At 45.5% G+C, this 27191-nt stretch overlaps 1 protein-coding gene across 1 annotated transcript; it reads left to right on the top strand.

Moving 5' to 3' along the window:
* The first annotated feature begins 11426 nt into the window (after positions 1–11426).
* Positions 11427–23295, top strand: Aqp11 (aquaporin 11). The gene is made up of 3 exons (NM_175105.3): positions 11427–12305; positions 20587–20703; positions 22970–23295. Exons 1-3 carry the CDS (start codon positions 11687–11689, stop codon positions 23047–23049), a joined length of 816 nt encoding a protein of 271 aa, NP_780314.1. The 5' UTR covers positions 11427–11686; the 3' UTR covers positions 23050–23295.
* Positions 23296–27191: the final 3896 nt, after the last annotated feature.

The raw sequence follows: 27191 nt of genomic DNA, 5'->3' as shown, positions 1-27191 counted from the left end.
TAAATTAGGAGCAGGAAGTGTATCGGAGATCCTCTCTATTTATTTACCTATAGTTAGTTTTAAAAAATCTCTTTAAAACTCATCTTTTTATTCTTAAACAGTCATACATTTGCATAAAGTACTTTCTCGGACCCGCCCCCTCCACCCCTTCCCGCCCTCCTACTGCCTGTTGACTGCTTTCATCTTCCCAAGTCCCTCCGGTACTTCTGAGCCTTTTTGTTTGCTTTACTTTGGGTCTGGAGCCACGCTGTGTTCAGTCAGGGTTGCTTGCAGGAGCACGGGGCGGGGTTGTGGACCATGCACAACTAACCAGTGTCAACACCCCTGAAAAAACACGACTTGCTCTCCCCAGTCCCTTCTAATTTCCTTTAAGATCTATGTCTTTTACTTTATGTGTATGAGTGTCCTGTCTGCATGTGTGCCGAGGCGGTCAGACAATGGATCAGGTCCTCTAGAACCGGGGTTACCGGTGGTTGTGAGCAACCACTGTGTGCTGGGAACCTAGGTTCTCCTCTGAGCCATCTCCCCAGCCCTAGTTAGATACTTAGAAAGAGGATCTCACTGTGTAACTCTGGCTGGCCTGAAATTCACAGAGCTCTTCCTGTCTCTATTTCCTGAGTGCTGGAACCAAAGGCTTGCGCCCACACTGAGCTCCTTTTACTTTTACTTTCTAAATTAGAGAACGTGGACGCTGCTTCACAAAGTGTCCCGCTACAGCCGTGCACACAGGAGAGTTCCCCCAACAATGTACACAATCCCAGTCTCCAGGTCTTTGAGTTCTGTTGGAAACAAAACAAAACAAAACAAAAACAAAAACAAACCACCACCACCCCACAACAACAATAACAAAAAAACCACAAATGCCTTCCCCTGCACCCATAGGCCCGAGACAGAGCTTGGCAGGGATGCAGTGTGGCTGGCTTCCCCAAGGGTGCACAAGCTCTAGATCCAGAAGGAGGAGGCATTGTGCAGAAGAGCCCGGAGCAGCAGCCAGGCTTCCTTCGCACCAGCAACATCCCTGCTCCTCAAAGTTGTGACAGCCGGGAGTGGGGGTGGGTGGGTATGAGGGACTTTTGGTATAGCATTGGAAATGTAAATGAGCTAAATACCTAATAAAAAATGGAAATAAATAAATAAATAAATAAATAAATAAATAAATAAGTTGTGACAGCCTTCCCCAGGCCCAGGCTCACTAAGTTTTGGAGGCTACAAGGTAGCAGTCACCATAAAATCAACAGTAGTGTTCTCCGTCAAGCCGTGCAAACAGAAGAGGTTCTCCCAACGCGGGTGGATCCTGACCACCGGCCTCTGGCGGGACAGAATGTTCTGGTGGCCAGGCCGCAGAGAAAAGTCTGGCTTTGTGTTGTACAAGGAGGAAAATTCCTACTGCGGTTGGACGCAGCTCACTCTGAGCTAGGGTATCGCCTGCCACCTAGCGGCTCGCTCGCGGAAGAGGGCATGTTTCCACGAAAGCAAGGCCAAAAAGTTCGGTTCACGTTTTTTTTTTTGTTTGTTTGTTTTGTTTTGTTTTGTTTTTTTGTTTGTTTGTTTGTTTTTTTTAACACCTCCCGGGCTGCCAGGATCCCCCTTCTCAGGACAATGCCAAGGCTGGAGCCTTACAAAATACCGAGTACTAGTGTCTTTTTAGTATAGTTCGTCACTCTCCCACAGCTCCACCTGCTAGAAAGAAATGCAGAGAGAGCAGCGAGAGGAAGCTCCCGTTCAGCCATGGAAAGAGATCAAGTCACATACAGGACTAATGTGGGTGACAGAGACCATGGAACTGGAGTCAGTAAAGAGATCCTGGAAGGCGTGCGCGTGTGCGTGTGTGTGTGTGTGTGTGTGTGTGTGTGTGTGTGTGTACACGCACGCTTTTATTTTGTTTTGTTTTTAACTCCTAAAACTATTATTTCATTATGTTCATTATGTTTTTATGTGTATGGGTATTTGCCTGCATATATGTCTTGTGTATCAGATGTGTGCCTGGTGCCCTTGGAGGCCAGAAGAGGGCATCTGACCTCTTGAAACTGGAATTACAGATAATTGTGAGCCGTCATGTGAGTTCTGGGAATCAACCCCAAATCCTCTGTAAGAGCAGCCATTGCTCTTAACTGCTGAGTTCTCTCTCCACTGAATGCAGGCACCTCCTTATCTCTGAGTTATGACTGGTTCTGTAAGATGGGGAAGGTGGATGGTGGTGAATACAGCCCAAAAGCCTGGGTTTTCAGAGTCGGCCTTCATCCAGCACTGTACTGGCTTCTCTGGCTGGAACTCGGCTAGCCTCCTGGATTCTCTGAACAGTGGCTTCTGCCTCTTGCTTCACCTTTGACCTTCCTCTGCTTTCCACAGGGCCCTCACACCTCCCATGAATGCTGATATATTCAAGTAACGTGTTCTGTGGTTTACTCAGTGTTTGGCACATGATAAGCACTGGAGTCACAGCTTGTACTGCTGTGGGTTAGACAACAGATGGACCTGGCCTGGAGGCTCAGCAGAGAACCAGGGACTGCTCTGTGCACTAAGTCAGCCCAAGGCTTTGAGTCGGCCATTTTTGTTTGCATTCTTAATTTTGTGTCACTGGATAAACTGTGTCCATCCTTTGAGCCTCCTCAGCATGTCAGGATAGAAGAATATTCCTCTATCCTGCATTCATAGTAGAGCCATCTAGGGAAGTAGTTCTCACCCTGTGGGTCTCGACCCCTCTGGATTTCCATACCATACATCCTACGTATCAGATATTTACATTATGGTTCACAACAGTAGCAAAATTACACTTATGAAGTAGCCGGAAGTAGCCACAGAAATAATTTTGTGGTGGGGGTGTGTGTCACCATAATATTAAAGGGTTACAACTCCAAGGAAGAAAGGAAACATAGCTCATAGCTTATATACATAAGGCCACAGCTTCCATCCCAGCACCTAAGAACCAAAACAAAAAGCTAAGAATTCTCTCACACCCCATACCCACTAAATCAGAGCCTCTGGGACTGGGACCAGATAAATTGCAGGTTTTTTTTAAAGCTTCCCACGTGATTCCAAAGTACATCCAAGGTTGAGGAACAATAGATGGGCTAATCGTTGAGGCTCTCAAATGATAGAAAAAAAAAACCCCAATAAACAAAAATCACATGAGTAATTACTAAAGATGCAGCCATTGCTCGTTGAGTAATAAGACAAATACTGCATCAAGAGTTCTGAGTGCGGTGTGCAACATGCCCAATTAACCTAGGGAATTGAGAGTGTGGCTGTATATGTGTGTGCACGCACACATGCGCACACTGTAGTGCGCCTGTGGAGAGCCGAGAACAGCTCCATGGAGTCTGTTCTCTCCTTTCACCTGATGAGCACTCAGGAGATCAAATTCAGGTGGCCAGTCTTTGAGGTAAGCAGCTTCCCGGGGAACCCCTGTCCCAAGGGGTGTGCGGGAGCTCTGGGCGTTCAGGCCTCCATCGTGTCCTGAGCGGAGAGTCAGTGGCCATGGCTTATTCTGTGTCAGTCTCTCATGACATTGAAAGACATTTGTGTTTTGTTTACTCCTGCTTGCTTGGTGTCAAATGTCAAGATGCTAAAACTTACAACAGTGTCAACTATTTCTGTGAACTGTTTCAGACCAACTAGTTCTGGTAAAAAAAAAAAAAAATCAAAGATAGACTATAACTGATAAATTTTTAGCATTGTTTTTGTTTTGGCTTTTTAAAAAAACATTTATATTTATTTATGGTATGTGTTAGTGTGCTTGCCTATCTGTCTGTCTGAGTGCATGTAAGGGGGGTGGGAGGGCTGGGGGGCAGTCAGCTACCAGAAGAGAGTGTTGGATTCCCTGCAGCTGGTGTTACAGGCGATTGTGAGATGCCTAGTGTGGGTGCAAGGAGCCAGACTCCGGTCTCTGCGAGAGAACCACACGAACGCTCTTAACTGTTGAGCCAGCGGTTCTCTGCCTTGCTTTGGCAGGGTCTTGTTGTGTGTCCCTGGATGGCCTGGAATTCATTATGTAGACCAGGATGACCTTGTGGCATATCTTTGACCTCTGCCTTCTGAATGCTGGAGTTACAGCATTGTATCCCGTTTATTTACTACATTTATACTGGAAAAAAAAAACAAAGCAAACAAACAAAAAAACAAACAAAAAAAACCTGTGTGGCCACTGAAGGAATGAGTGTGTGTGCTGCCACCTTGTGGTAGAATGTGCCACACACAGTCCTACCTAAGAAGGCTGGCTGGTAATTGGCCCTGGGGCCTGACCATGTTTCTGTGGCCTCTGTATCCTTAGCACCCGTTTTGTTTTTCCTAATACGAAGCAAAAGGAATTGATATCAGTAGCATGAGAAAGACAAGATATCAAGACTCAACTCTAATGCAATACAGCTTTGTTCCCTTTCCTTGTGTTTACTGATGGCCCGTGCCCATTGTCAAGGTACTATACTATCCACGGTAAAAAGTGTGTGTGCGAGTGCGTGCATGCGTGCGTGTGCGTGTTCGTGTATTCAAGGGCACTCACGTCACAGCACATGTGTGGAGGTTAAAGAACAACTCTCTTGAGTCATTTCTCTCCTCTCAGTTTACGTGGATTATAGGGATCAACTAGGGTCACCAGCTTACCAATTTTGATACAAGCCTTTTACCCATTGAGCCATCTTGTAGGCCCTGAGGTTTTTGTTTGTTTGTTTGTTTGTTTGTTTTTATTTTGTTTTAATGGGGACAATACTTACCTCATGGTATTGTGTGGTGGTTTTGTTTGTTTTTCTTTTTGAAGTGCCGTGGGTCACACCCAGGGCCTTATGTGTGTTGGGCAAATGTTTTACCACTGAGCTGTACCCCAACCCTCACGGGGTTGTTATAAAGGTAGAAGACATAGCTAAATTCTGGAAAGTTGTTAGCATGTGATAAATGTGACCAGGGATGATTCAGACCTTGCTGCCACTGTGAATGAGACCACCTGGATGGTTCTATTGTTCTGTCACCTGCCACTGCTCTTCTCTAAGACACCGCTTCTGCTGAGAGGTTGAACCTGTCTTCCTGAGAGAGCTGACAGCCTGTGGAACTGGCGACCTAATGCTAACAGCTCTGGCAGACTAGTGCTAACAACTTAGCAACAAAGCATCAAGAAGCCTGGCTTGGCAGGGAGATGGGCCTCCTCCCTTTATAAGCACAGACTCTTAGTAATTATTGGGCCTTGATCTGAAATCTCAGGAACCCAGTTCGTGTGGCCGAGGGCGGCTACAACCTGTACTGTCACAGCACTGACGTGAACACCTCCCACTGGGCTTTGCTGTGCTGTCCCAGTGCATAGGGCACTGTGTGTCCGTTCCCCAGGTTCTGCTCATGTCCCATCTCTGACCGTTTCCTGCATTCCCTGGTGGACCACCAGACCTCTTCTCTCTGCCTCAGTGTCCCCTGTACTTTTCCTTGTTCTTCTCCACCTACCCTCCTCCTCCCAGTCGCCACTCCCTTAGCCTGAGAGTCCCCTCACAAACTTCGGTGTCAGCATTTTCCTTACCTTCTTGGTTTCCACATGACCGTACAACAGCACCAACACAAACCGAAGTCACTCTTTAGCTGCGACAGTAGTCAGCTTAAAGAACAAAACATAAGAGCCCCCCCACCCCCCCGCGCGCTCTCCCTGAAATCTTAATGGTATCTCTTCCCTGTCCCTCAGGGGCCCTTTTTGCTGTTGTTGTCACTGTAATTTTACATGTTGTTGTTTGAGACAGGTTCTCAATATGACCCCTTGGCCAGCCTTGAGCTTGCAAGATCCACTTTGCTGCCTCTGGAGTGCTACTAACTTGGCCTCTTTTGTACTCTATTTTAACTTTCTGATCTGTCTTCTATAGTATAAAAGAACAAAGAAGGTCTTTGATGTTGTTTCACTAAAGCTAAGATGTCTTAGTTATTAATGTCACTCTGGAGGGGTGATAGTGATTTCCTGGCTCTGAAAAGAGAAAGATTGATTTAGTTGCTGTAAAATGTTCAACATCAGGTGTGATTTGTGACCCCTTCGGAGAGTAGAATGAATGACCCTTTCACAGGGGTTGGCCTAAGACCATGGGAAGGCACAGACATTTATATTACGGTTCATAACAGTAGCAAAATTACAGTTACAAAGTAGCAACAAAAATAATTTTATGGTTGGGGTCCCCACAACAGTATTAAAGGGTCACAGCATTAGGAAGGTTGAGAACCACTGCTCTAAAGGTTTATGCTATACAGACAAATATATCCACGTCTTTCCACGATGTCAGAATTTGTTAAATAACAATAAATGCACAAGATTTTTGTTGATTTTGTTGGCTACAATTTGCCAAGTAGCCTGAATTTCTCTTGATAGCTGGCTGTTGGCAAACAAGAGGTTTTTTTTTTTTTTATTCCACATATTTACTTATTTTTGAAACCGTGTCTCATGTAGCCAAAGATGACCTTCAACTTGTGATACTTCTACTTCAAGTGCTGGGATTATAGTTGTGGTATACAGTTATATACCACCATGCCTGTTATACTTGAAATTAATTACTCCTACAAACTCTCAAATCATACATTAAACATCGCAGTGATTGTATCTATATCTGTGTATATACATAGGTTATAACATGGGCTGGAAAGGGGTTTAAAGGACCTCAGTTCATCAAAGGGTTCCAAGAGGCCTTACTAGAAGCAGAGGCAGAGAGCTGATACAGGCAGTCACGGGAGGGGGTTAGACTACACACCCACCTGGAGAGCTCATGGTAGCACACAACGCCACAAAGCTGAGCCGCCCAGAAGCAGAAGCATGGAGGACAGGTACAGGACTAGGTGCAGAGAGATGAGCAGATGGAGAGGTGGACAGACAGCAATACTAGTGGGCTGCATCAAGCAGTGGCTACCAAGTTGAGGGGAAGTTTGAGACAGTAAGGAGCAAGGAGCTCTCTGCCTGTCAGTCCCTGGTCCCGTACACCAAGCAGTTAGATGACAGGTTGACAGGGCTGTTGTTACTGATGTGTTCAGTGCCCTCTGGTAAGTCCTAGTTTATATGGTTCTAAAGACTTATTTCTGAGTATTGTGTGTGTGTCCTTTGTGTGCAGGAGCCCATGGAGAGCAGAAGAGGGTCTGGGAAGCCCTAGACCTGGAGTTACAGGTAGTGTTGAGCTCTGACTACTGAGCCATCTCTCCAGCTCTCTAATATGGTTTTACTATGCCCATGGGCTAATATGTTTCCACTTTGTTTATAGTTGACATCTTTTAAGAAGAAATTATTAGGCTGGGTGTGGTAGCACACACCTTTAATCCCAGCACTCAGGAGGCAGAGGCAGGTAGATCTGTGTGAGTTTGAGGTCAGCCTGGTCTATAACAGTTCCAGGACAGCCAGCTACGTAAGAGAGAAAAAATGAAAAAAGAATAAATGTTTAGAGGCCAGAGCAATGGCTCAGTGGTAAAGTGTTACTTCCTGTTCTTACTGGGATGTGGGTTTAATTCCCAGGACCCACACAGAGGCTTACAACCATCCACACCTCCCACTCCAGGGATCTGATGCCTCCTACAGGCAGGCAAGCATTCATCGACATAACATAAAGATAAATATTTTAAAGAAAGGCTTATCAGTGTGTGCCTCATGGTTGTTGCTGGACAGGTCTGTGGATATGAGGTTCAGAGCCATTCACTTCTCTATTTGCCCTCAAAATGGAGCCCAATGGAGCTTAGAGATGCAGCCACCCAGGACAAAGCACAGCCTGAAAGCCATTGTTTTACCCAGCAGGGAATAGCTCAGAACAGGGCTCAGCCTCACAGGCACCATTTGCTTGGCTCTTGCTTCCTAACTGAAGCAATGTCCTAAGTCTACTTAATGACAATGCATATTGTGATGATTTTTAAAGCCTTATCAAAGTTCAAAAGACAGATTTTCTATCTGGCTCTTACTAACAAAACTGACTTATTAGCACAGCAGGAAATGGACACACATGTGTTAACTAATCTCCAATTGAGTTCTGATGAACTAGGATTGGTGAAAGGGTCACACTCACAGGACTGGTTTTAAAGCAATCTCTCCAAACAGTAATGGCTAAGAAATGGCTTTAACTTACCTTAGATTCTTTTGCTTGACATAGACAAAGAGAAAGGGCTTCATTTCTCTACAAACTTTATATTTTATGAAATAACTTTTTTTTTTTTTGACTATTGGCACCACAGAAATCTTAGCATTAAAAAGGAATTTTCCTTCAAATTTGAGGCAATCCTACCTCGGGCACCAGCATGGTAGGGTAACAGATGCGAGCTACAGTCTGGGAATCTTCATAAGGTTATAAAAGGGACAGTTGAGCCTGGGAAATGAGACTGGACTGTGCAGAAGGTCACCCACCTGACTGTGCTGCCCTGCCCTCTCAGCTCTAGGAAATAGATGGACTTGTGGGTGACAGAGCCATGTGGGACAAGACTGAGGCAGGATGGTGCTTAGTCACCCCCGAACTAAGGCAAGCGTTGCGACATACATCAGCTCAGAACACTGCTAGGCTCAAGGTCAGGGGAGCCCCGGCAGCTGTTCCCACTCTGCTCACTGCGGGCCACCCACGTGGGTGAATTCTTAGGAGTGCGGTGTTGTCATGAACTCTTGGACCCAGGCGGTCAGAACACGGGGTTTCAATTTCAAGCTACTCACTAAGCACGTTTTGCTCTGTGCTGGGCTCTGTGCTAAGGGGTTGGTTACCATGATTTCTGAAGCCAATCAGGTGGGAGAGACAGAGCTCCACACTGCTGACTGGAGAAGCCTGGGGCCTTCTTTCCAGAGACTCCCACGAGACAACGCTGGAATTATTTAGGGGCAGTGGTGAAGGATTTCTCTATGTAGACCAGGTTGACCTTGAACTCAGAGATCTGCCTGCCTTTGCAGAGATTGGGATGTGTGCTACCGGGGCTGGAGAGATGACTCAGTAGTTAAGAGCACTGACTGCTCTTCCTGAGATCCTGAGTTCAATTCCCAGCAACCACATGGTGGCTCACAATGGGATCTGATGCCCTCTCCTGGTGTGTCAGAAGATGATGACAGTGTACTCACATATATATACAATAAATAAATATTTGAGGGGAAAAAAAAAGACGTGTGCTACCACACAGGCTCAAATCTGGGATTCTTAACTTCAGTGCAGAAAAGAATTTCAGGATGAGTTGCTGTGAAGCAAACTGGAGTTTACAAAGAAGAGATTTTCTTTACACAGACTTCAATAGAAAGGCCCTCTTGGACAGGACAATAGCCAACCATAGTTTGGGTGTGGGCTTCTCAGGAATTGTAGTTAAGTGGCTTGGCCACAACTGCACACAATTGCATGTTGATTTTAGAAGCTTTTAGAATTCCATTGATGGAAGTTTTTCTAAGGGCTCCTTCCTATTATTACACACACACACACACACACACACACACACACACACACACACACATCCTTTTTGGTAAATATGAGTATAGAGTGAGTCATAAGATGTCTTGGATATGATTACAACCTGATGAGGTAAATCCTGGGTCACAAAGGTTATTCAAGGGAGATTAGATATATCTTTCACTAAATGGAGCTCCTCATGAGAAAACTAGAAAACTGGGGGAAAGGTTATGTTTCCTTAATCCCTATTCTAACATTCTCTCTCTCTCTCTCTCTCTCTCTCTCTCTCTCTCTCTCTCTCTCTCTCTCTGTGTGTGTGTGTGTGTGTGTGTGTGTGAGACAAAACAACCTTACAGCACTTATTGTTATATAATAATAGCATAAGGGCTACCGAAACAACATAAATAAATGTTTCAGACTGTGTTCCCATTAGAAGACTTTTTTTTTTTTTTTTCCCAAGACAGGGTTTCTCGGTGTAGCCCTGGCTGTCCTGAAGGTCACTCTGTAGACCAGGCTGGCCTCAAACTCAGAAATCTTTCAGCATGATCCAGCCCGGCTGTTTTCTTGTTTTACGGTGAATCTTGTCTGCATCATCTAATACGAGGTTCAAGTACTCCTCAATGCCAATAATGCAGCCATCTATCCCTCTTTCCCAATATTCACTTGCTCACACAGCCACACCGGAATCTGCCTGGCAAGTATCTGAACTTGAGGTTGGCGGACTGCACCATCACCCTCCACACCTTCTGTGGCCCTGGCCCTGGTATGCCATGGTTGGAAGTCACAAAGACCATCTAGGAGGAAGGTCGCCTCAGAAAGTGACTTCCAGAACTATTTTAATATTCCCTTTTTCCCCCCTTCCCTTTTGCTCCGGCCCCGCTCGCACTGGACCATAGGTTTTTTATTTGTTTTTCATTAAGGATGGTTGTGAGCCACCATGTGGTTGCTGGGATTTGAACTCACGACCTCCGGAAAAGCAGTCAGTGTTCTTAACCGCTGAGCCATCTCACCAGCACCTATTTTAATATTCTTATTTGGGATATCTATAAGGCAAACTTCACAATAGATGTTAACTGTGCTGGAATACTTGACTCTCAGCTGGTGCAAGACTTCAGCTCCAGGCTAGCTTCCTTTCCATGGCCCCTCAAACTCCCTTCTTTCCATCCTGCCTCAGGTTGTCCCAGGATTCTGGGAAGCCAACCAATCCAAGGGTTTCCTTCCCACACTGGATGCCAATGAGAACAAGCAAACAATGTTTTCTTAGTATTTTAATATCTCATGATGAAGATAACATAAACATTATAAACTTTGAGGACTTCATGCCTAAACCACCACCTGCAGGCAAGGTGCTTCCAGCAGGTAAAGGTGCCCAATTGAGGACTTGAGTTTGATCCCTGGGACCCACCTTGTGGAACACATGAGATTGGGCACAGCGACCCCCGTATGTATGTATGTATGTATGTATGTATGTATGTATATACATACATATATATATATGTGTGTGTGTGTGTGTGTATGCACATATATAAACATAAATAAGACAATTAGATAATTAAGCAAATGCATTCGATAAAAAATAAAACACAACATCCAAAGTTTGGAAATAGTGGCGATAGCTAGATAAAGTGTGAATATAATTAACGTCAATTTTACACATAAATGGATATATATATTTTCCCCCACACTTACGAAAAAAGTTCGAGTGTGGGTGAAGAAAACCAAAGCTCTAACACCTTGTCAAACCAGTCAAACCTCGGTTCTCACGCCCACTCCCAGTTGACCACAGCTCCTTCCCTGAGGGTCACCTCCTCGCTCCTCAACCTCAGTCTCTCCATTAGTAAAAACGGGGTGGCTGCAAAGATGACCTCTGGGGCTCCGTGGAGTACAGTTTCCGGAGTGTGCAAAGATCAAGGCAGAGTTCCCAAGCCACGCTCCGATCGCCACATGCTCTAGCACCAGCGTGGTGCGGTCTTAGGCTCGGGGTCCGGCGCTGAGAGCCCAGAGCTCGGGCGCCACGCGCGTGCGCAGTGGTCTCGGGGCCCTGGCCCTGTGCTGAGGGAGGCGGCGGAAGGCGGGTGCGCGTGGGGCTCTACAGACCGTTGTCCCCTCCGCCAGTGCCCAGGGACAGCTCCCTCGCCGCCTCCTTTCCCCCGCCCTCCCCCCCTCCCCGGCTCAGGTCACATCTGCACAGCGCAGCCGGGGAGGGGAGGAGCCCTCCAGCGCGGAACCCGGGCTCTCCACTCGGCCCGCCCCTGAGGGGCGTGGGAGGGCGGGGCGGCGGACTTCGGACTCCAGCCCCCGACGCTCCTCTGTCCCTGCCGCCCTCAGCCATCCCCAGCGGTGAGGGAGCCATGTCCGCGCTACTGGGGCTCCGGCCCGAGGTGCAGGACACCTGCATCTCGCTGGGGCTAATGCTGCTGTTCGTGCTGTTCGTGGGGCTGGCCCGCGTGATCGCCCGGCAACAGCTACACAGGCCCGTGGTCCACGCCTTCGTCCTGGAGTTTCTAGCTACCTTCCAGCTCTGCTGCTGCACCCACGAGCTCCAAGTGCTGAGCGAGCAGGACTCTGCGCACCCCACCTGGACTCTGACACTGATCTACTTCTTTTCCTTGGTGCATGGCCTGACCCTGGTGGGCACAGCTAGCAACCCGTGCGGCGTGATGATGCAGATGATTCTGGGGGGTATGTCCCCCGAAATGGGTGCCGTGAGGTTGTTGGCTCAGCTGGTTAGCGCCCTGTGCAGCAGGTACTGCATAAGCGCCCTGTGGAGCCTGAGTCTGACCAAGTACCATTACGACGAAAGGATCTTAGCTTGCAGGAATCCCATCCACACCGACATGTCCAAAGCGATCATCATAGAGGCCATCTGCTCCTTTATTTTCCACAGCGCTCTACTGCACTTCCAGGAGGTCCGAACCAAGCTTCGCATCCACCTGCTGGCTGCACTCATCACCTTTTTGGCCTATGCAGGTTTGTTATTCCTACCAAACACTTGGCAGTCCGGAGCCTCTATGACCAGAGGTTCTAAGTTCTTTACCGATACATTTGAGCACCCCCTGCACCCTACCCTGGGCCACTTATTATTCTAACCACCTTGCAGCCTAGCAGTTGGAGCCAACATACAGATCTTCATTCATTGCTGTTTTGAACACCCAGAGAAAGCAGACACTCCGGTGCCGAAACTAAGATCGTGGCAGATTACTGCCAAAGGCTTAAATAGCCCACAAAGGGATTGTTTTAATGTTAGAAAGGCAGCTTATCAGTTACGGCTCTCATGCCAAGGTGGTATAGATTGCTTCTGACACTCTTACTGAGAAACGATCCGGTCAAAAAGTTCCTTCGAGCTTAAAGTGCACGATAGGTCAGTAGTTGACCGCGAGGAGAAGCAGTTCTGTAGCTGCATTCACGTCCTACTTTTTTCCTACAAATTACTTGTCATATTCCTTATGTGGAGTTGCACGTGGACTTTTAAGTAGACTCCCATGAAAGGTGTGTTTCAAGTTTAAACTGTTCTTGTTTTGTTTTTACGAGACAGGGTTTCTCTGTGTATCCCTGGCTGTCCTGAAACTCACTTTGTAGACCAGGCTGGCCTCGAACTCAGAAATCCACCTGCCTCTGCCTCTCAAGTGCTGGGATTAAAGGCGTTTGCCACCACAGTCCGGCTCAAGTTTAAAATGTTTTTAAAGATGCTCTTTAAAAACAAATCATTCTCAGCTGGGTGTGGTGGCACACGCCTGTAATCCCATCACTCAGGAAGCAGAGGAGGAGGATAATGTTAAATTCGTTGTCAGACAGTGCTAAATACTGAAACCCGGTCTAAGGAAAACAAAACAAAAACAAGAAAAAAAAACCCTCCAGAAGTCTTATTTACTTGTTTACTTTCACAAAGCTTAGCTGCAGTAGCAATTCAAAAATTGTTTAATGATAAAATGCGCCTTTTAAAAGAGTGTGTCATTTAAAATAATGAAATACTTTTACTGGGATGATAGTGGAACTATAAAGAATGTTTTAGAGGCATGAATATAAATAAAGGACACCTAGTGACAGTCTTAATACTTCTTGTACTCATTAAAAGGGAAACCCTGCCTAGCACTGCCCTTCTGGGCTCAAGCCAGGGCACAGTAAACAAAACCCCTTGACTTCCAGTGTAGGCTTGACTTCCTGGGGCAACATGAAAGACTTCAGAAGTCTCCTTTCTTTGAATCTAGCATTGTTTTTTTAGTTGACACACAGGAAAACACATTGTGTGGGATAAGAGAAGTGGGCACGTGCTATTTGAGGGGCCAGTGAGAGTTTCAGCTAAAGCAGAAACTCCCGCTGTGCATGAGCAGTTCTACCACAGGAGAGTTCTGTGCTTGCCCATTAAAGCAGCAAAGAGCTGTGCAGGTGATTCATGCCCGAGATACTAGCACTGGACAGGTAGAGGCAGGAGGAATAAAGTCTTCTGCTACTGACTGGGTTTGGGTCAGCCTGGGCTACATGAGACCTAGTCTTTAAAAACAAGCACACAAAAAATAAAAATCTGAGATTGTTTTATAATTAAAAAGAACTTAAGGACACCTAGATCTTTCTCACCCCCGAATTGTTCCTCCTGCCTCTGTTGATAGTTGTGAAGTTGGTGTTCTTCCTGTACTTTTATGCTCTTAGCACCAAGTTATGATTCCATAAATAATGTATTTACTACTAACTATTCCTGGGCTGGGGATGTAGTTCAAAGATAGAACACTTGCCTTTATGCACATGGCCCTTGGCTCTTGTGAGGGGTAAAAACGTCTTCCAAAAGAGAAGAAAAGTGACCCTTGGAGTTATTTCTAAGTAAGAGGCCAATGGAGAAGGTCTCTAGGATGTCAGTTTAAGGGTCTGAAGCTCGGCTGATTTCTTGTCGTGAATACTCAGGACTAAACCAATCTCTGATGCAGACGTTCTCAACAATCTCTTTCCAAATCTCTGGAGTTTTAAAAATATACCCATTCTGGTGCAGATCTCAGCATCTAACTGCTCTGGGAAGGGGCGGAGGAAGTGTCAGAGTTTAAAGTTCTGCCCAGGCGATCCGATTATGAAACCGGTTTTGAACAATGCTCTAGAGTGGACCTGCTTTGTCCTGCTCAGCAGCCACTGGCTCCAGGTGCCTATTTAGATTGAAGTTAAACTTCAGCACTTCAGACTGTATGTGCATTCCTCCGTCACGCCTCACTGTACTAGAGCTGGTGGCTCTGGTATTGGTCAGGGCCGGAGACTGCAGGGGTGGAACCAAATATACACTGGTTATAAAGCTACATGCCTTTCTGCCAATATAAAAGAGATAAGAGTACTCCCTAGGTACCTGTTATAGACCCAATCACTTTGCTAAGGAATTCATGGGTTACCGTAATTCTCACAGTTACCCAGGACGGGCACATTATTCTTCTTCCCATTTTAAGTAAAGCAAATAGCACTGGGGAAAGAAGTGACCTGCCTCAGGTTGCAGCGAGGCTAGGCTGGAACCATGGCTCACACTGCTGGGTATCAGTTTAACGATGTAATTATCAGCATTTCCATAGTGTGCACAGATTGCTTGGCTATAAAAGGGAGTAAAGTTCTGACATATGCTACATGGATGAACATAATGTTAAGCAAAAGAAGCCTGGCTTTTTTTTGTTTGTTTGTTTTTGTTTTTTTTTCGAGACAGGGTTTCTCTTTATAGCCCTGGCTGTCCTGGAACTCACTCTGTAGACCAGGCTGGCCTCGAACTCAGAAATCCGCCTGCCTCTGCTGGGATTAAAGGTGTGTGCCACCACTCCCGGCTTAGAAGCCTGGCTTTAAAAAAAAAAAAAAAACAAACAAAACCCAAAACAAATACTGTGTGACTCTGCTTCCAAGAAATACCTGAAACAGGCAAATTCAAAAACTGAGAAAGTAAATAGAAGTTACTGAGAGAGCAGGGGGTGAGGGTAGACTGGGTGAGGATGCACTATTGAGTAGGAATAGGATTTGTGTTGGCAGCAGTGAAAAAAAAAACACATGAAAACTTAGGGTCAGGTGTGGTGGCTTAGTACTCAGGAAGCAATGGGGAGAGGATCAGAAATTCAGGTAAGCCTGGGCTATGTAGTGACTTTGAGGCCAGCCTAGGCTACACAAGATCCTAACATAAATAGGATGAAAAAGAAGACACGGGGGAAATGTTGAGGGGCTGGACCACTTTTGGGTAAAGTTGGTGCTGATGGCCACGCAGCACTGTGAATACAAAGAACAGCAAATGGTGTGCGTGATGATGTGTGTGTATGAAAACTTAAAGCTTTTCATTATTACACAATTCTGTTGCCAATAACCCCTTAAGCCCTGGATTAAGCAGGTTTCTAAGGTTAAGATCTTATAGAGACATCACTTTGTTCCTATGTAGTGTGAAACCCCAAGAGGAGGATGTGAAACAGGTTTGGGGTCCTTTCTGTCTAGAGTCTGTAGCCTAAAAGAACGCACCTTGGAAATGGCCGCTCCTGGACTTACCATTCCTGTTACTTTGCAGATAATAAGTCATGACTGTTCCAAAGATAATGGACTGCCTTTGACTGCTAGAGTGTCTGATAAGGATTTGAGCAACAGAGCAACAGGCTCATAGGACTGTGCATTCACTGCTTAGCACTCGTTTTTAATGGGTGGAAACTAAGCCTATGGCTGGATATACGCTAATCACATGCTGTGCCCAGCACTGAAGGTTCATATGTAAGCCGAGGCTACCTATATGATACCAATTATAGACACATTGGCTTTCCTAACAAAAGAAAAAAGCTCTGGCCGGGCGTGGTGGCGTATGCCTTTAATCCCAGCACTTGGGAGGCAGAGGCAGGTGGATTTCTGAGTTTGAGGCCAGCCTAGTCTACAAAGTGAGTTCCAGGACAGCCAGGGCTATACAGAGAAACTCTGTCTTGAATCCCCCCCCCCCAAAAAAAAAAGAGAAAAGCTCTGTAGCTAAGCAGAGTTACGAACTATTTTTTTAAGATGGAGTCTTCTCTTGCTTTGTCACTACCTAGGCTGCTTTCAAACTCAATTGGTCCTTCCAAGTGTCTAGAGAAGTTAAATGTATTTATTTTGTATGTGTATGTGGGGTGGGGGATGGGTGTATATGCGTGCTATAGCACATGTGTAGGGGTCTGAGGACAACTTTAGAGAGTCAAATATCCCTTCCACCATGTGTGTCCCTCAGACTAAACTCAAGTTGTCAAGCAAGTGGCCTCAGCTTCAGAGCCATCTTGCTGGCCCTACCTCTGTTTTCTGACCAGCTGGGATTCCAGGCCTGCAACACCAGGCCTGGGATTGTTGATCTATGAGCTATTAATGAAGACTATAAGCAAATCTTGCTTAATTTGGGTTTTGGGAGAATTTCTTCAGCAATCAAGGTGACTAAGCTGTGCGTTCATTTTCTATGCCTAATTAGATACTTTAGAATGCCATTTTAAACATGTAAGTAGTCTTTATTGCTGTAAGGTTTTTCATGTGTAGAATTTTAAATTATATCTGTCTGTGACATAATGTCTTTGTCCACCTACAAACGAGAAGCTATGAGTAGAGGTCAGACATACTCTCCAGAGTCTATACACTAGGACTCAGCACAGTAACACCCACACCAAGTAAGAAGTAAGGCTATTAGACAAGCCTCCCCTCCCCCTTCTCTCCCTCTTCCAGTAATAGTCTGGAGGAATTGAAGTAATTGTTTACTTCATGCTCTTACTCCTTTTGGGTTTTTTTAGTCTTCTTCCAGCCACAATTGTAGGTGAGATTATTTGCCCAAAAAGAAAATGAACTAAGGGTATTGCACATGGTCTCATTTAAAATAGGAAATGGGGGCTGGAAAGATGGCTCAGTGGTTAAGAGCACTGGCTGCTCTTCCAGAAGTCCTGAGCTCAACTCCCAGTAACTCAGGGTGGCTCACGACCATCCATAATGTGATCTGATGTCCTCTTCTGGCACGCAGGTGTGCAAGCAGATAGAGTACTCATACATAAAGTAAAAAAAATAAAACAGGAAATGGACACAATCACGAATTTACAAATAAAAATTAGTTTTTACAAATAAAAATTAGTTTCAGGACTGGTGAGATTTCTCAGTGGGTAAAGTCCTTTGCCACCAAGACTTATGACCTGAGTTTGATCCCTGGGACCCACCTGGTGGAAGGGGACCTGAGTCCTAAAGTGTCCTCTGACCACACATCCCCCTTACCATGAGATCAAACAAACCAACAACTAACTTAAACAAAGGTCCCAAACCTTTTGCTCTCCCAGTGCGATTTGGTGTTCAGGGGCCAGGTTGAGTCCTCGGTGTCCTTATCTTTAGGATGGACAGAACCATCTCAGTGGGGACGAGGAACTGTGTTTCAAACTTGCAGGTTCTTGGAAAGGTGCTTTTGTCCTTATTCCTCTGCCCTGCAGTTTCCCACAGATCTCCTGTATAACACGGCCATTTTTGCAGGATTGCTAATCACACTCCATCTCCTGTAATCGGCAGTGCAGCCTGATGACAGCCCAACACAGCCAGCAGCACTCTGAGGAGGAACCCCCTTCCTGGGGGAATCCACACCTCAGGCAGCCCAGGATCCCTGCCTTCTCAGGGAGAGCTGGACTATGCTGGCTTCACAGGCATGCAGCACGCCCGGCTTTGCTTCTTAAACTCTTGAATTTTTCAGTTTTGCTTAATCCTTAGATAGACCTGATGGTAAATGACACCATTTGTGAAATGGAGCTTAGAGAGCCACAGAGTGAATGAGAGCGAGCACCCAAGCAGGACTGACTCCTGGGAAGCCCACATCTGTCCTAAGATTGCGCCCCGCCCATTTCTGCCTTTCATTTATTTATTGAACGCATAAGTAATAGCTTATGAAACCGAACCTAATAATTGTGTTTATGTAAGCATACAAAAGCACCACATCTACTCTCTGTATTCTTTCTCAGTTGTTTAGTGTTTATCTTGGAGATTTATGTTCATAAAAAATTCTCTAATTTCTTCAAAATGGTGCATGTTATTCCAAATAAGCTTGTCTACATCTTTCTGGACATTTAGATTTCCTAGTTCCTTGCTATGACCTAACAGCATTATCTGTGTCTTCCTGCACATGAGTATCACTGTTATTCTAGGTCAACTGTTCTCAGCTGGGAACATCTGCTGATATTTGAGGCTTTTTGATAGAAACAAAGTTGGCAAGGGGCAGGGCTACCAGCATCTAGTAGGTAGAGGCCAAAGATATCACTAAATGCCTTAGAGTACACATGGTAGCCTCTAACAACAAAGGACTATATAGTAAAACAGCAAAGTGCCCAGTTTGGGTTTTTAACACATAAGCCACACTTGATGTGGATTACTGCTTTAGTTGTTATAGCTGTTGGTATGCAACAACCCATCTCCAAACTCTAAAAGTAGTAATAACTACTTATTATTTCCCATGATTCTTTGTGCTTTCTACTCAGTTGCTTAATGATTTCTGTGTGTGTGTGTGTGTGTGTGTGTGTGTGCTGGAGGTGTACGTGTGTTGTGGGGTGCATGTGTGAGGAACCCAGAGGATGTTGATGTACTCCTTCATTTTGGGGTGAGATCACTTGTATAGCTGCTTTGTTTCAGCTGGGGTCAAAAGAACTCTGGCTCACAGCTGGCTGTCAGCGCTTGTCACCTGACATCTGGAGGACCCTGGTTCCCCTCCATGGGGCCTCTCCTCCTCCAGCAGCTTAGACCACTACTTACAGGTTCAGGACATTGTTCCAAGAGAGCATTCAGGGAGGCTTCCACGTGACACCAGTTCAGAATGCTACATTCAGAACTCAGAACGACCTCTGACCTCTGCTGATCTTTGCCAATTCAAGTCACAGAGCCAACCCTGAGTTGAGGGACATCATGGTCCTGTAGCAGTTCCCATGGGGCTCTGAAGCTGAGGTCAGAGGGTTAGAGGGTAAGGGAAGTGGACGAGCTTGAGTTTTAGGATATAATCGACTCCATGATGCTGGACATCTTCATATACCACGGCCTGCACACTGAGGTAATGAAATCATGAGAGCTGAGTTATGATAATAACTGTCCAGGGCACTTGTCTGATCATAAGCCATCATTAACACTGCAAAGATCTGGGAGCCTTTATCTTTCTGCTCTTGGTGTTTAGTACAAGGGAACTCAATTTACTTTTTGTTTTCGTGGAACCAGAAATAACCAGTTGCCAATCAGTTTTCTTGAACGCTAAGTAAGGTAGCCAAGTCTCATTAGGTTTACCATTCCAAAAAGACCGTTCAAGACGAAGGGAATGTTCTCAGATGGCACCGTTTATTACTGCTGTGGCATGAGCAGTAACTGTGCTGTCAAGCTGGAAAGATAGAGAAAACAGCCACGGATAGTTTGGTCTCTCGTTCAATAGCTTCCTCTGAGCATTGCTCTGTTGTTCTCAGCCTAGGAAACCTCACTAGGTAAACCCTAGGAAAAGCTCTTAATTCCCAATTCTAGTTTACTGTTTTATCAAGACAGTGAATATGCTACAGAAGTCTGTCAGCGTCAGACTCTACTGTGTGTGAAGCTTCCACTGGGAAGACCAGAAATGTCACTCACTGTCTTGGGGTACGTCCTGGGTATTTGCAAACGCACTGCCACAACTCTGGGGTGTAGTGTTGATCAGTCATCCAGCCTTCCTTTCCCTGTGGGCTGTGTGGTCAGACCCATAAACCCCTAAGCAATGTTAAGCTGGAACATGAATCCACCGTTGGGCTTCGTGCTTAATGTTCTTAATGTTGTTTATTTCTGTGTGTGCATATCCATGCATGTGCGTGAAGAAGGCAGAGGACGCTGACTGATCACTCTCACCCTATTCCCTGCAGACAAGGTTTTTGCACCGAATCTGAAGCGAGTCATTCTGGCTAGGCAGGCTGGCCAGAGCTTCCAGGGTCCACCTGTCTCCACCCCCGCTTGTGCGGTTATGAGCTCATGCAGCAATAGCCATCTGGGGATCTGCACTCAGGTCTTCACACTGCAGCAGCAGCAGCAGCACCCTGGCCCTACAGGCCATCTCCCCAGCCCTCATTTCTTAACTTGTCTAACTGCTCTTTTGGGGATCTGCCATTCCGTTGCTTCTTAGGGACTCTGCTGATGAGCAGGGACCCAGTGGTAATCTGTTTTTGTCTATTTCACTTTCCACTTTAATTCAAAGGCGTGTGTGCACTGGAGGGTCCTGGGCCACTGTGCTGTGCTAGCTGCTTTGTTTCAGTCTTGCTTTCTTTGTAACGGACCTCTGTCTTGTCTTTGCTCACAGGAGGGAGCCTCACAGGAGCATTGTTTAACCCAGCGCTGGCACTTTCTCTGCACTTTCCGTGCTTTGACGAACTCTTCTATAAGTTTTTTGTAGTATACTGGCTTGCTCCTTCTGTAGGTAAGCATATTTCATTTACTACATCTGAAAGGTTATGGCTTTTAAAAACCTAATTTATGTAGAGTGTTATGCATGCACGAGTGCACACTGTATGTGTGCCTAGTGCCCCTGGATACCTTGGAACTGTTCTACAGATGGGTGTGAGCTGCTGTGTGGGTGCTGGGAATAGAAACCAATTTCTCTGAAGAGCAACCAGTGCTCGTAACTGACAAGCCATCTCTCCAGCCCCCAAATTAGATTATAAAATATTTAAAAATATGACACACAAGAATTTCACTATGTCAATTTCTAAAGCCAGAGAATATATAAAACAGGTAAAACAAAAGCAAAAACCACTTGGCTAACATGCTTAAAAGCATTTTAATTTTGTGCAGTGTCCTTTGAAGCCGTATGTGCATAGGCGCATTTGCCCATCTGTGCACAAGTGGAGGCTAGAGGGTGATTTTTACGTCTGTCACTCTCTATTTTGAAGACGGGGTCTCTCACTGGACCTGGAGCTCTTCTGTTTAGTCAGACTGGCTAGCCGGTGAGCTGCAGTATCTATCCATCTCTGCCCCACTTCCACGTGCTGGGGTTACAAGTCGTATGCTGCCATGCCTGACTTTTACAAGGGTGCCAGGGACCCAAATTCAGGCCTTCATGCTTGTACAGCGAGCACTCAATGAGCCAACTCCCCAGCTCCTGATGCTGTGTTTGAATCAGGGCTGCAGGTACAGCTTAGTGCCTGCCTGATAGGTGGGGACAGTGAAGGGTAATTATTTCCATCCACAATCTTAGCTGGGCCTGGTGTGCTGCCTGAAATTCTAGTTACTTAGGAGGCTGAGGCAGGAGGATTACAAGTATAAGGCCTGCTTAGGCCACAAAGCAATTTTAAGTCCAGCCTGGACAACTTACTGAATCCAGTATATGAGTCTAAAAGTATAAAGTTAAAAGGGTTGAGGGATACAGCTCAGTGGTAGAAAACCTGCCTAGTAGTCGGGCAGTGGTGGCACACACCTTTAATTCCAGCACTTGGGAGGCAGAGGCAGGTGGATTTCTGAGTTCAAGGCTGGTCCTGGTCTACAGATTGAGTTCCAGGACAGCCAGGGCTATACAGAGAAACCCTGTCTTGAAAAAAACCAAAACCAACGCCCTCCTGCCAAAAACAAACAAACAAACAAACAAACAAACAAACAAACCTGCCTAGCATTCACAAACTCTTGGGTTTTATTTCTAGTACAAAAATAATTACTACATAGTGAATTCAGACCAGCCTGTGGTATATGAGACTTACCTTAAAATAATAAAATCAATTGATCAAAAATTTTTTGCTAAGTAATTTCCCCTATGAATTTGTGAGTCCCAAACCAAATGTTATTTAATCCTTTAGGTCGCTTTTCCTATTTGTCAGAGAGCATCCTGTGCAACAGCTCTGTAGTCAATAGAGCCTCTAAATGACTCCCAAGTCCCATTCATAGTAATGCAGTCTAGATCAGGACAGGGGTGTGGCCCACTAAGTGCCTGCTTAGTATGCACGTCACTGGAGGTTTTATCCCTGTATCAGAAAAAGAAAAGTTCTCTTTTTACAGAAATCAGGTAACTATAATGATGACATGTTACCAGCGTTTCTTGCTTTTATTTAGATATCAGCTAAATAAAAATTGGCAAAACATCTATATAATAAAAAAAAATTTATAAAAATTAAGAATGAAGATTTAGGTTTGGAGGTGTTGTCACTCAGTGGTGACGTCTTGCCTAATGCACACAGAGCCTGAACTTGAGTCACAGCATTGCAAAAATAACAAACACACAGTAAAGCAGTATTAATATACACTTTTTTTTTTTACTATTCCATATTTAAAGTCCTAAGCACGGTTTTAGGTATTTTATGTGATCTGTAAAAGCCACTATGGTGGGACTCAGGAAGAGCAAGAGCCTGATGTGTGTCGAACGCTCTGGGCAAGCAGGCTGCGACAGCTGTCAGGTTTCCTCCCTCGGAGCCCCTCCTGCTCACCAGAGATTTGTTCCTTTCCTTAATCTCTGTGTGCTCCACTTTAAAACAACAAAAACCTCAAAATGCTGTGAGCTCCTGCCTCCCAAGCCACCTTTGAGGCATGGCAGAAGCCCTGCGACTTTACAGAACAAATGACTCAAGCCCAGGGGTTCTCTCCAAGTGAGGTGTGCGCTGGCCCCTTGGGCTTCCTCAGAAGCAACGGCAATTCCTAGACACGTGGTCCCCGCCCGCCCACCCGCGGGCCTTGGTTTACTTTCCTGCTTTGTCTTCCAGGTGTGCTGATGATGATCCTCATGTTCAGTTTTTTCCTTCCATGGCTGCATAACAATCAAATGACTAATAAAAAAGAGTAACCACTCCCAAAGACTCGAACTAAGTCCCAGGACAGTCAAGCTGGATGCGACAATCTGAGCACCCTCCAAACTCTGGACGCCTCCTGCTTCAGCTTTCTCTGTGGAAGGTGTCTTAAGTTTTTACTACCTGGACTTCAAATTACTGTGAAAATGAGGTAGCCTGTATTTCTCAAGTTAAGACTTGTTCTCGAGTGATGTATTAAATGCTGCTAGAAAAGGCTCATTCATTAAACATCTACCTATCCCAAGTCATTAGTAACTGTGATGAAAAGAACAAGAGAAAATAGAGTGAAGCGGGGGCGGGGCACTGGCCGGGCAGGACCAAGAAATTCTGTATCAAGGTTGCCTCTGAAGGAGGTGGGCTCCAGAGCTGCAGGGGCTTACTCGCAGCCTCCACAAGGTGCTTTCCAGCCACAGCTTCTTAGTGACACGATCAGTGGTGGCATCTTTTAACAGGAAACTTGTTTTGGGGAATACCTTTTATATCCACTAATCTTCAGCAGGTTTCCCACTGGTTTGACACGGGGTCTCCCTTGTAGCCTGGCTGGCCTCAAACGGGCAGGGATCCATCCTTTGCCTCTGCCTCCCAAGAGCTGGGATTATAGGCAGGGATGCACCACCACAACCAGGGGTTTCTGCTTTGTTTTTGTTTTGGAGTAAAGATACTTACAATGTAGCCCAGGCTGCCCTTGAACTCACATCTTCCAAGTGCTGGGATTGTAAGTATGCATTGCTCCAACCGCCTCAGTCTTCCTAGATTTTAAATATATTCTAATACTTAAAATATTTAAGCAGACAATTTCAAACTGTCTTAATACACACACAGCCAGGATCTGCTCTTTTCGTGTTCCCAACTGTACACCACCGCCACCTGGAGAAGCAGGTAGGTGTTCTTTCCGTGTTCTTTATTTTTGTAATGATACACTGAAAAGCTCAGGAAAGCTAATGCCATAATGAGGAAATGGATTCTACCCTCCATTTTACAAGATGAGATACTGAGCCCAGGTGTGCTGTGTGACTCCCCGACACCAGGGGCAGATGCACGCTTTACCCTTCCATGTCAGCAGCAAAATCCTCCTCAGTTATCAGTGACTGGAGAAAACATTCAACTTTCTCAATTAAATTTTAAAACTCAGTATTTTCTCTTTTTCTTCTTTGTGTATGAGTGCATCTATGTGCACGTGTGTATACAGGACCCAGGGAGGCCACAACAGGGCACTGGGTCCCCTGTAGCTGGAGTTACAGGTGATCCTAAGCTGCCATGGGTGCTGGGAACCAAACTTAGATCTGTTGGAAGAGATCCTCGTCCTAACCACTGTGCTCTCTCTCAAGTCCTTACTAGTTAGTACCTTTTGAAGCTTAAAAGGCCCTTTCTCCACTCCTTACTGAAGTCCACAGTTTGTTTAACTTTAATTTTACTTCATTATTTTGTGTGTAAAATGTATGGGTGCATGAATGTTAGTTACAGCATACAACAGAGATCAGAGGACATCTCCACGGAGCAGGCTCTCCGTCTTTAATTGGGTTCTGGCAATGGAACTTGGTTGCCAGGCTTGGGTTGCAATGCCTTAATCCCGCTAGGCCATCCTGCCAGCCTCAAGTCTAATTTCAAAAAATCCAGGCAACAATACTGGTTTTTAAGAGGGGTTGGGGGTAGAGGATGAGAAATGTGTAAGAATGAACACTCAGTGGCTAAGCTGAGTAACATGCACTGTGTGGGGACAAGCTTACAGTTAGGTGACCAGAAGCTCTGCCGTGTACTATGTATCACAATAGTACTTAAGTGTGAGGCTTCAGAACTGTGACCTGATACATTCACAAAGCCCCCCCTCTCCCAGGGATGTGTGCACCCCTAAACCTGCCTCCAAGTAAAATCTTTAAAAAAAAAAAAAAACAAAAACATTCTTAACAAGAGGACTCAAAGGGCTGACAACACAGATAACTACTTTTAACAGGAGTCCAGCCTGCCTGTATTTAAAACAAGTTACTTTCACATTTTTTTTTTACACAAAAAATTCATATTTTCAGCTTCTTCAAAGTTGAGGCCACAGTTCTATCCTCAAAACACTACCAAAAAATGACTTTAAACAACCCTTTGTCTTCCAAAGCGAAGCTGAGTTTTCTCTAGTTCCACGGCTTCTCATAGAACACAACTACTTACTATTTCACTAACATGCTTCATGGCTTGGAGAGGGGAGGGCTCGCCACTGTGAAGATGCCGACTCTCTGAACTCCCCCAGTGACTCAGAGTTTGTGTCCCCAGGTTCTGCTTGTCCTGCATCCCTCTCAGGGAGGCCCTTTCCTCTCCTCTCGTCTGTCCTCACTGCTGCTTGTTGCTTGTGTTCTTCTAAGATTATTATTATTATTATTTTAAGACTTTATTTTGGGAAAGGGTTAGGAGGTGCAGCCACCTGGAGAACTATGTCACTGGGGTAGGTAGGTTCTGAGTACATAACCTATCCTTCCTTGTTTTGCTCTGGTGTGCATCTGTGGTTAAAGATATAATCTGTCAGTTTTTGTTCCTGCCACCGTGTCTGTCACTTGTCATAACGGACTCTCATCCTTCTGGAACCGTTAAGCCAAAATAAATTTAACTCTTTCCTCCAGTAAAGAAAGAAATTTAATGTGTATATGTGAATATATGCAGTGTGTGCAGGTGCCTGGGGCCGGAAGAAGCCTGGTAATTGTGTGGTGTGATGTGTGTGTGTGTGTGTGTGAGAGAATATATGCAGTATGTGCAGGTGCCTGGGGCCGGAAAAAGCCTGGTAATTGTGTGTGTGTGAGAATATATGTAGTATGTGCAGGTGCCTGGGGCTGGAAGAGGCCTGGCGGATCCCCTGGAGCTAGAGCTCCAGGCAGTTCTGAACTTGGGTCCTCTGAGAGAGCAGTATGTGCACTAACCACTGAACCACCTCTCATACCTCTCCCTGTAAGATCTTAGTCCCTGCCTCTTTGTGGAGCAAACTCAAGTTGTGTCTTGGTAAGTGAAACCCACAAAGGATCCTTCCAGTGTCTTGGCCTCTGAGTTCCTTGGCTGTCTCTTCTGATAGCTGTGTCTGTTGTTCTGGCCAAGTTCCACCTTAACTATAAGCTTGTCATTACCAGTAAACAAAATCTATGAGCTCAAGCAATCTAAGCTCCATTTCTAACATCCTTCCAGCTCCCTCACTAGTCAGTCACTAGATGAGCCCCAGTGATCTCAAGTCCTCTCTTCTACTTATGGAGCTTAAGTCATATGGACAATCACTGTCACAAACGTGCCTGCTATATCCTTAGCTCCCTTCCCCTCTATCATAACAACACACACTAACTACAACCAAATCAAATGCAACTGTGTTTATTCTATTTGCAACAGAACATTGTCCACTTAAATGTCCACTTATTTTTTAATGCCTACCCATCCACACACATATTTTAGCTTCACAGCTGCAGTAGATAATGCCTCCTGTGTGAACCAGACAGGGCCAGTATGTTTCCATTACAAAGGCAGAAAGGGCTAGATGATTTTTGGGTTTTTTTGCAATGTATATATACACATGAGGCCAGCCAATATAGTCATGAATATAGTGAGGTCAGACAGGGCAACGGTTAAGAAACTAGTCTAACATTAGCAAAGCATGCATGCCCTGTAACGACTCCTGGTCCCTAACTTTCTTTATGCATCTGTTTTATTCTTGCCTTTTTGTCTAATTTTTTTTTTCCCACTGACTTTTTGTTAGTGCCACATCTCTCCAACGGCTTCGGATGGACTCACCACTAGAATTTTATCTTCATGTTGAACAGTTTAACTATCTGCTCTACACAGTGTACTTAACAGCTATTTATTTGGGAAGACTTGCTTTTCTTGAAAATGCTGTCAGCCATGTGTTGTTCCTGTTGCTAGGACTGATATTTGCTTCCCTCTCCTACCCATCTGGTCTACTGGAAAGCAGTCACTCCAGCACATTAGATCTGTTTATAGAGCGCAAGCAACAGCCTGCACTGCAGGCTGCGGGCCCTACAAGAAAAGCTCCTACTCCGAGACGTTTAACTGTTTAGAGGAGTCTTGATTTCAAGTTTCTCAGGCATATTCTAATCTCAGGGGTGGGTTAGTTACAGCCTGTCTGAGGAAGTCAGTACTAGGCCAGGATGCAGCCAGGCTG

Source organism: Mus musculus, chromosome 7 (assembly GCF_000001635.26).
Source record: "Mus musculus strain C57BL/6J chromosome 7, GRCm38.p6 C57BL/6J".
Classification (NCBI taxonomy): domain Eukaryota; kingdom Metazoa; phylum Chordata; class Mammalia; order Rodentia; family Muridae; genus Mus; species Mus musculus.
Note: the sequence above shows the minus strand (reverse complement) of the source record. Positions and strands in the feature narration are given on the sequence as shown.

Bases quoted from the DNA above. Each gene is read 5' to 3' on its own strand.
- Aqp11 (NM_175105.3), top strand. From the start codon at position 11,687: ATGTCCGCGCTACTGGGGCTCCGGCCCGAGGTGCAGGACACCTGCATC. The intron at 12,306-20,586 runs GTTTGTTATTCC...CTTTGCTCACAG, and splicing joins CACCTTTTTGGCCTATGCAG to GAGGGAGCCTCACAGGAGCA. The intron at 20,704-22,969 runs GTAAGCATATTT...TTTGTCTTCCAG, and splicing joins CTGGCTTGCTCCTTCTGTAG to GTGTGCTGATGATGATCCTC.